Genomic DNA, 10,262 nt, shown 5'->3' on the forward strand with positions numbered 1-10,262 from the left:
GATAAAATAGGGAGAAGTTCGCGAAAAAATATGGAGAAAAATGTAGATATCATTAATAAACTAACACCATCAAAATAAAATAAAATAATAAATTAGATAAAAGTAAAACTGAAAATAAACATGGATATCTGAAACTTGACACATTTTCGCAGGCAGAGGAATATACTTCATTTGGTTTAAAAAATTGCTTAATTAGATTTCAAAATATGAAAATAATGCATCATTTTCATAGAATGTTCATGAATAGTTGAATTAATTAAAAGGCTATTATTATATTAAAAGATATAAAAATGTAATCTTTCGCATAGGATGTCATTCTCAAAGAAAATTTAACATCTGCTGGGAACAACTAATTTATCCGCTTTGATCGATTCATACAAAGATGAATTATTTATTTAGAAAGAGATCCAATAAATCAGATCATTTCTAGCTCCATGACTCAAGTCCATGCAAATTATCATAAACAAGGAAAAAAATAATCTACAACATTATATTTCAGGTAACATTAATTTCTTATAACATTACCATGTGTAAGGATTTTATTAATGTGAATTATGATGCATTTACAAAACGAGTTGAATTTGATAAATGTGGCAACCCATTATTGACGTAACATTAGGAAATGTTGTAGAAGATTTTCTTTCGACAAAGAGAGAAATGTAGTAACATGCATGCAAATTAACTATTTAGTAATAACACTAGTTAGATATATGGGTGCAACTTCTAGCAATCTTTTTTTGGTTGGAAGACACTATAAAGATAACAACTAATATTATGTCATGTTTGTCCAATATTTTTCAATTTTCATCATGTTTTTCAATTGTTTTTTGCCGAAAACAATATAACATACGTATTAGAAACTCTCTTTTAGTCATCGACGAGTGCAAAGACGTGCACCGAAATAGTGTTCAGTTAAACACTAGGTGACTTTGATCATATAACAAATTATCCTTATAAAAAAACATCTCTCAAGTGCAACACGCGTTTTTTTTTTTTCTAGTTATTAAAAATATGTCAAGTTCTGAACCCAAACCAACCCATTAATACAATGCGTGGGAAAAACCTAGCTAAATGTTTTCCAAATAAGGATGTCGATTATTTTGAAGGATCACATGGGTTATATGCCACATATATCCGATATGTCATCATACGTAAAAGCGTCAGAATTATCCATAGTTGATGCATGAAACTTGAGAGATCAGAGAAGTAATAAGTACATACTGTACCCAACTTATAATTCTTCTTAAACATTTTCGATTTTTTGTGCAATATCGGATAATTTAAGTACTTTGTACGATCTCGTTGGCTACTTTCATTCCCTCAACTGCCGAATTTAAACCAGTCATGATCATTTGATCTGCAACGAAGACAATGCCCATTAGGATCTTATTAACCTGAAAAGTCCACGAAATTAAACTGACATTAAACGCGAGAGCTGAAAAGTCACTCGCTCTTCTCTTAAGACTTACGTGGTTTCAACTTGGCAAACGAGATAAGGACAGATGTCGGGTATGATTATGTTATCAGAAGGCAAATGAATCTAATCAAGTGGAAGTTTTACATACAAGACTCCTTCATTAAAAAAAATATATAGCTAGAAAAGTATGCGAGCATATTTATTAGTTTTGTTTTGGGTGTTGCGGGAAATGGGAAATATTTGGGAAAATAAGTATTATGCTGAGCAAAATGTTTGTTAGAACCGCCTATTGAACCGACTTGGGGTGCGAAGTGTTGCATATTTCTTAAACTTGTAGAAACATTTCTAGATTTAGGAGGGTGGATTAAGTGGTCAAACTACAACGAAGACGTTACGTTCTGAAAGAGATGTGATTGTGATTTATACGGTATCGGATTATGATGAGTATTTAAATAGATTAATAAAATGTTAAAATGTACTACTATAGCTAGTAATTTGGATATAAGGTGGTTTTTATATGAGCTCATTATGCAGTCGTATCTACGAGGGTTTAGGCTCATGACATTTTTATTTCTCATTTAAATTTCCCCATCCCTGATTGGTTCTCGATTAAATTTGATATTACTATTTCGATTTCAGTAATTGCAATATATGTGTTTCATATTCTAAAATTCTATCAAAGACCTAAAGTTAAAAACCGTGACTTGTTGGAATATGAAAATAAGAAGGAAAAACCAGGGTAGACCTACCCTACTAGTTAATCTCATTAAATATCACCTTAGTGGTGGACATAGAGATAGACACTACTGGTGTTTGGATAAATAAAAAGGATGAATTAATGAATCTTAATTAATGGAAAACTATATTCATTTGTTTTTTTTTTTATTTTAGTACTTAATGTTGTAAAAATTGAGTCCTGGTTTCTTATTCATTTAATTTATAGCAATTTTAGTCTTTTTTTTTCAATCTATTCTTTTTTCCAAAAAGAGTCATGTTGTAACATAACACATGGCAATACCACATTAACTCTATATTAGTTAGTGTCACGTAGAAAAATGATTAAAATTATAAATAAATATTTGTCATCATATATGGATACATAGTTTTAAAACCAAATTTGTATTTTAAAGTGATAGATAATCAAATTTGATATATTATATATCTCTCATCTTTCCTATCCTAAATAAAGAATTGTGGAAAAAATTTAGAAGTCTCCAAAAGCACGATACTTGTTTTTTTATGTATAAACTATTCCAAGAAAACAAGATTTTTAATGAGATTTTTACTATAAGAAAAAGAACTCTATATTCTCAATATTACATCTTTATTTTATGGATTATGTTATACCAGCAAATTAGGTTACACATTATGTTACAAAGTGTTCTGAAATTATAAAACTATTTTAAATGCACTTTTGAAAAGATTTTTTTCCAAATAAAGTGCAATGATAATTTTGTAATTTCAAATGTATTTTGTAACCTAATTTATAATCTAATTTGTACATATAATATTTTATTTATTTTATATGTTTAAACACTTCAAAGCAAATTTTGCACTTATCATAATTAACATAAAAAAAAGTAAAGAAAAATAATCGAAAATTAAAATTTAATATATCAAAACCAAATTTTGACAAATTATTGAATTAAAAACTCAAAATAAGACAAATTAATCAACTATTTATTTTTTATATTTGAATTGATTGAGACAAAAACAAGATGAGATGAATTGACTAGAATAATACAACGAATTTATTTTCCCAAGAATATTATGAGTTTAATCTTGATGTGTGCAAATGGTTGGTGAGTGCACAAGAGATTTAGTTCATAATAGGCAATCAACACTCCAATTTCAACCCACCAAAATCGGGGGCATCCACCAGTCAACGAGTCAGCCTCCATTCCACTCGTAACTTTATCCATATCCAACCGCCCTCTTCTTTGTATATAAATAGAGTGCTATCCAACTAGGGTTCGCTGCACCCAACACATTTATATTTATATAAATTTAAAAGTACACTATATTTTCTTGGTTCTTTAATAATAAACTTTGTATTAGCCATAATTAGGCCGTAACAGCTTCGGTAATCCATTCAAAGGATGAGGAGATGTTGTAGCAGTAAGAAAAACGAAGAGAAAGAGTCCTCGTGGAGCGAGCTAGAAGATCGTAAGTTGACCGATTATATCAACGTTCATGGCGAAGGGCGTTGGAGCAAAGTCCCCAAGTCGGCAGGTTTTTGTTACTCATCCTTTTTTCGACTTTCTTCTTTATGATTTTATCTGAGACTTTAAATTATTCAAGAGTGAAAAATTCAATATGTTTGTAATTTAATTAGTCGACCCGTGTGTTGTAAAAAAGTCATGATGTATTTTCATTACCATATTTTGTTACTACAGTAGGTCAAATGAATGCAATATGGTGGCTGCATGTATTCCTGATGTTGGGGCAGCATTTGGTGTATTTAGATGAATAAAGTTATGAACCTCGACTGTTTTAATACTTCCATAGGGAGATGGAGCCAAGAATTAGAGTGCATGGGGGTGGGGAACTTTAATAGATCTTTGGTTCAAATTTTAAAATTAAAATGCAATATATTAAATTTTACAAAAAAAATTAAAGCATGTATTCAGTTTTAAACCGAATGACAAGTTTGAATGTTGCTTTTCTGTCATAGTTTGAATATTGCTTTTCTTACATACTCGATTTTTTTGTAAATAACTTTGCATCGTAAAAGGTTGTTTCAAAGATCAGAGACAGAGCATCGGTTGGGGCCGGTGGTTGCCCGCCGCCTACCTTCAGCTTCCGCTCTATTTAATTTTTTTTTGGGAAAAAAATTTACATAATAATAAAGAAAACATAACTCTAATATAATTTCTCAATTCTCCTCCAGTACTCCTCTCACTTTTCTTTGGTTGTTCTCAAAGTCAGCATATTCGGAACTTTAATTTTTAAATTTTGGATTAATTTTTAATTGTACCGACACATAAAAAATGAGTTCGTGAAAATAATATATGATATTTAATTGAGACATAGTACAAGTAGAACTTATAATCCTTGATTTCTATAATCATTGTATGTTTTCTTAATTAACCCTAAATTCGTGAAAGGCTAATAATTAGATGGAAAATGATATGAAAAAAAATAGTTTGATATTATATAAATCGCATTATTAATTTTTATTTTTTTTTATCTTTTTAATGGCGAAATGCACACACAACATAAAGCATATATATAAAGTTCATTGCTTTAAATTGATGAGTTTAATACGACAGAGTAGAATGATAACGAAAATGTACAACAATTGATTTATATATAGGGCTGCACCGATGTGGCAAATGCTGCAGACTGCGTTGGATGAACCACCTAAGGACAAGTATTAAGCAAGGGAATTACTTCGGTGAAGATGAAGAAGACCTGATTATTAGGCTCTACGCACTCCTTGGCAATCGGTAAAGAGTCTAGCTAATTTTGCAATGAATTATTGCATACAAAGAAAAATATAATTTTCGTCATGTAAATATGTCTGTTTGCGCTTTTGGTTCTATAAGACATCAAAATTTGGTCTCAGTTCAAGAAATCGGTAAGTGCCGATATGGAAAAGGACTAAGATCAAACTTTGATAACTCGCCGGACGAAAACGAAAAACATACTGACGAATTTTGTGATATTCCCTCTCACGAGAAGAAATTAATTTCTTGGTTGTTAGGTGGTCTCTAATCGCTGGACGTTTGCCGGGTCGGACAGATGATGAAGTAAGGAATCATTGGCATTCACATACTAAGAAAAAGTTGATAAAAATGGGCGCCGACCCAAGTAAACATGGCTTGAAACTATGCCCTATTACTACGTTCAGCGCATGTAATAAGATACTGGACCACCATGGAGACATGCAAGACGAATCATCCGGTTCGATAAATGACCCTGAATGAGAAATACTTGCAGATAGGAGTGTTTTACAATGTGTGTGCGAGACATTGTTCAGGAGTTTTTTCCTTTTTCTCTTGTCACAATAACATCGAGCAGAAGATATACAGTACCACTATATAGTTGCAGCTCCAGCCCTGAATGCATCAGAAGGATATGTAATTGTATACGGTGACATATGTTGCACCATAAATTACTAATGAATAATGTATACAATTTGCTATCATAAGAAATATAGAATGGTTAAGAGATTTTAATTTGTTACGAGTCAAGAAGAGCTTGAGGGATTAGAGCAGTGGCCTCGATGCATGAGAGGTGCACCCAGGAGATTGGTAGGGCATTGTGATAGAATCCGTAAAAAACGTGGAATGATTTTTAGGGAGCAAAACACGTTTATAGCTTTGCTATTGTAAGCCAAAAAAGGGAAAAAAAATTTCTGCATATAAATAGAAGAAATAAAATAAAAGGGAGCGGATTCCCAAATTCAAGTTTAATTAAACCTTCTGTATTTCTTTAACTTCTCTTTGTGAATCTCTCTTCTTTAGGCGCTAACCTGCAGGGGATCTGATCTATCAAAGCGATGCTCTAACAGATTTTCTCCATGGTGTATTGTCAAATTTCAGTATCATTCTCACGTCCTGAGCCCAAAATGGATGAAATCGGTGTTGTACGTCTCAAAATAAAAATTTGAAAGCAACAAGTCTCGTTGCAAAAATTCTACAGTGTGACCATTTTACATTAGACTTTTGCTGAATATTGAAAATCAAGTTTGCGAATATTTTTCTCATGGATGGCGCTAGTCCTAGTGTTGGATGTGGCGCCAATGTGTTCAATGCCACATAATTAAGCACTTCTACGGAAAAAAATTATAATTGCAAAATCAATCGAAGAACCAAAATTACCCCAAAAATATATAAATAAATTGAAGAGGTGAACATAAATGACGAAAAAATAATTTTCTAGAAATAGATTATAGTCTAGAATTTTAATGTACCATAGGTGGATATAAATATAAATATAATATATTAATATTGTATTTTTATGTTGTGATTGAAATTCAATTAATAATAATAACTTAAATAGAAAATAAAAAATGTAAATTTAGGAATAGAATGAAAATATTATAATTTAGCATAAGTTTTATATATACTATACACTAAAGTTAAATATCTTATTGGTGAAAGACTACTATTTTTATTCTCCTTAATTTTCTCCCTGCAATCCTCTCATATCTCTAATTTTTCAATCACCCAACCAAATAATACAAAATATTTAATAATTATCATATATTATAAATATTTATATTTTTCATTCGAATTAAATTAATCATTAAAAATAATAATAATAATAATAATAATAATAATATATTTATAAATATACTTTCACGCAAAGCGTGTGAGTTGTATGTTTGTTTGTTAATATCCAACAGCGGCCCGTTTTTAACAACGGGTCATCACACATATAACTTTCACATGGATGATAGTAGAGAGATATTGTATGTATATATTTTTTGGTTGAAAGCTGATTCATGAGAACTTCACAAGAGATAACTCATTTCAATATTACTCTCAGTTATACACTGTTTAACCTGACACATGATCATCTAGCTCATCCGAGTTTTGGATGCACTAAAATGGTCTACATGGACTCTTCATATGGGTGTGATAAAAAGTAGTGTAGATTAATGGTGTCTTTGTATTGGTGTCTTTTCGTGTGACTGATATGATGACTTTTGGAGTGGTCTTATATAAGAAAATCTCATTCTCCTCATTCCAGGCAGCCCATTACAGGAAAACACTCACCTTCTTGGTTTTCCACTATTTTCGCAGCTTGTCTCGCGAGCCTATTTCAGACCGATAAGTTCAAGTTCAAATTTTCCTCTTGGAGTGGTATTTTTTGTGCTTAATTTACCAATGGTTCCACAGTTGTATCGTGGGAAATATTCGGCCATGTGTTGATCATCAAGCTCTATGGAATGGACATATTAGTTCTAAAAGAAATAACTTATTACAGATCTCGATTTGTTTTACATGTTATTTGTGATTACCTAGTTCATTCTACTTTGTTTGCTTAATACTTTTTTCCATGTTTCTTTATCCGCTTTATTAATCTTCGGGGCAAGATTTCGTTATTTGTTTATACTTAATTTTTCATAATCTGCTCTATCGAGTTGTTGTACTGATTAAGCTTATGATCTATAGCATGGTATTTATTTCGTTGCATATCATGTTGCAACATAAGTACCGACAATCTATTCACTTCCACTTTTTCCAAAAATGAAAATTGAATTACGTAATATAATATAGTTGTTGGATATATGAGCAGAATACAGTACCAGTAGCTGCGTTTCAACTTCCAAGAGTCTTCCCTAACAAGGCGTTGCACCCTGTGGTTCGATCCAACACGAAACACAACTTCAAAAATAAAAATAAAAACTTTACAAATACAGCACAAGAACCGAGCACAACCGAATATGTAGTTCTTAGGAGATACATTAATGGAGCTTCAGAAACATAATTTAAATGGGTAAAGCGTGAGAGACCCTGGGGTAGACCACGGTGGAGGGGTGACCCATGATCCGACGACCCTTTGAGTGGCGGAAGGGATAAATAAGAGCCCCCACCGGCCACTCCACCAGCGCCGCCAGTGCGAAGGCCACCAAGCCCAGTGTCGGCCCCACCACCCTGCACCTGCAAGGATTCCTCGTTGTCCCGCACTCTACGCAAAACACCATGATCGTGTACTAGCTAAATTCTTCACCTGAAAATTGAATACGAATAGAGAAAGAGAACAAATTCAGATGGAAGCTAAAGAATTTCTTGATACAAAGATGAGATGTGATGTTCGGATTGTGGGTTTTAAAGGGGACTTGGAAAGAGATGGCTGGTTATAAAATGGTGGGTCTTTCCACGTTGACGTGCGTGGTGAAGTTTGATTGGGTCTTAGGTGGAATGCATACACGTGTTTGTTTTCTCGTGGTAATAAATTTCGTGTGTTACTTTTTGATTTATTAGACATAAAAATATAATATTGACTATTTGGTCTTTTTAAATAAATATTATAAATTAAAAAAAAATTTAGAAATATAACAGATTTTAAAATTTTAAAAGAATATGATAAGGTGGGGTGTGTAACCCCGCTTCATTGAGACCCCGACTGCTAATTGTGTTTTTCGAGGAGTTGGGGTTTAAGACCCCGACTCCTTGACCGCTAGAGTAACCACCGCGAATCTCGTGACAAATGTCTGATTGAAATATATTCATTGAATATTCTTTTGTTTTTTTATGCTTTCGTCCCACTATATATGTATAACTTACATGACTAATAATTCATTCGTATTGACATTGATGAAGATGCATTCGGCGATGATGTGGTAGTGTATTTTATAGCTGAATGTTGGTTATATATAAAGGTATTTTTTCTTCAACATTTTGTTTCAATTTTATTTACATGTACTAATTTATCTCTTTGTTTAAAATAAATTTTGGTGCTCTGTACAAAAATCCGAACAAGTTAGATGAAGCATTTTTTCTCCTATGATCTATAAGTGAAGCTTTTATAGATGTTTATTATTTTCTACATTATTTTCTTATTGTTGATATTGTATTATTTATATGTAGTGTGTAATATTGTTTAAAGAAAATGAGTGCAATGGTTAATTTATTAAAAAAAACTTGTTTTTTTTTCTAAAATCCATCACTTTAAATATAATGAAAATTTTGAATAAATGAGAAATAATTTTGTGATTTTTATTAAATTTCAGGTATGTGATTTTTATTAAAAAACTTGATTTTACAAATATTAATTTATCTCTTTGAACAAACTATTCCATGGGCAGATGATGGGCGTAGATGGGAGTCTAGTGCAAGAAGAAGATGTAATCCGTATGAAATTACACCGTTCACATCATATGATGAACAAACGAGACGTGATTTCTTTATGGATAGTTACCACGATGAGGATAGTGATGAAGATTCACCTTCCAACGATTCTGAAGATGGTAATGTTGATGAAAATGATGATAATAATGCATTTGAACGTGATGTCGGTTATTCACAAGTTCCAAATGAGGGTACATCATCTCAAGCATGGAGGCAAGGTACGGTGCCTGACAATATTCAAGCGGATAGGTCGATAATCTGTGAAGATCCACCATTTTTCAGCCAAGTGTACGATGAGCAAATTCCAGATTCTACAGATCTCCCATATGCAAGTCGCACGACCTATTACAACCCTGAAAGAGGCGATTTGTGCATCAACATGATATTCAAGGACAAAAAAGAACTGATTGCCAGTGTCAAGGACTACTCTGTTAGGGTCGCACGACGTGAGTACCGTGTCGTCCAAAGCTCATCGACGTTCTGGAAAGTTTGCTGCAAAAATAAGTCTTCAACTATGCCATGTCATTGGGGTCTTCGAGCATCGCTCAAGGTGAAGTCGGGCTATTGGAAAATCACTAAGTATGGAGGGTCACATACGTGTATCTCTAGTCATGTCGGCCTTGACCATCATAACATGGACATGAACATGGTGGCAAACACTCTTGTGGGTATAGTTCGTTGTGACCCTTCATACGAAATCAAATATGTAATGCAACTGATTAAGGACAAATTTGGGTACAATATTTCGTATCACAAGGCATGGCATAGCTTGAGGCGATCTGTTGAGAATGTTTATGGAACATGGGAAAGTTCTGTTCGACGACTACCGAGATATATGGGCGCCCTCGTGAAGCACAATCCAGGCTCTATCGTTGAGTGGAACCATATTGATACGTATAACCCAACAGTGAAGATTTTGAACTATGTGTTTTGGGCATTCAGACCGTGCATAGATGGGTTTGAACATTGTCGTACGGTTATTAGCATTAACGGAACCCACTTATATACCAAGTACAAGCACAAAATGTTGATAGCAGTGG

General features: G+C 32.7%; 1 protein-coding gene across 1 annotated transcript; it reads right to left on the minus strand.

Moving 5' to 3' along the window:
• Window positions 1-7,634: 7,634 nt before the first annotated feature.
• Window positions 7,635-8,176, minus strand: LOC140972358 (uncharacterized). Its single transcript, XM_073434802.1, has one exon. It carries the CDS (start codon window positions 8,073-8,075, stop codon window positions 7,860-7,862), a length of 216 nt encoding a protein of 71 aa, XP_073290903.1. The 5' UTR covers window positions 8,076-8,176; the 3' UTR covers window positions 7,635-7,859.
• Window positions 8,177-10,262: the final 2,086 nt, after the last annotated feature.

Source organism: Primulina huaijiensis, chromosome 3 (assembly GCF_012295235.1).
Source record: "Primulina huaijiensis isolate GDHJ02 chromosome 3, ASM1229523v2, whole genome shotgun sequence".
Classification (NCBI taxonomy): Eukaryota; Viridiplantae; Streptophyta; class Magnoliopsida; order Lamiales; family Gesneriaceae; genus Primulina; species Primulina huaijiensis.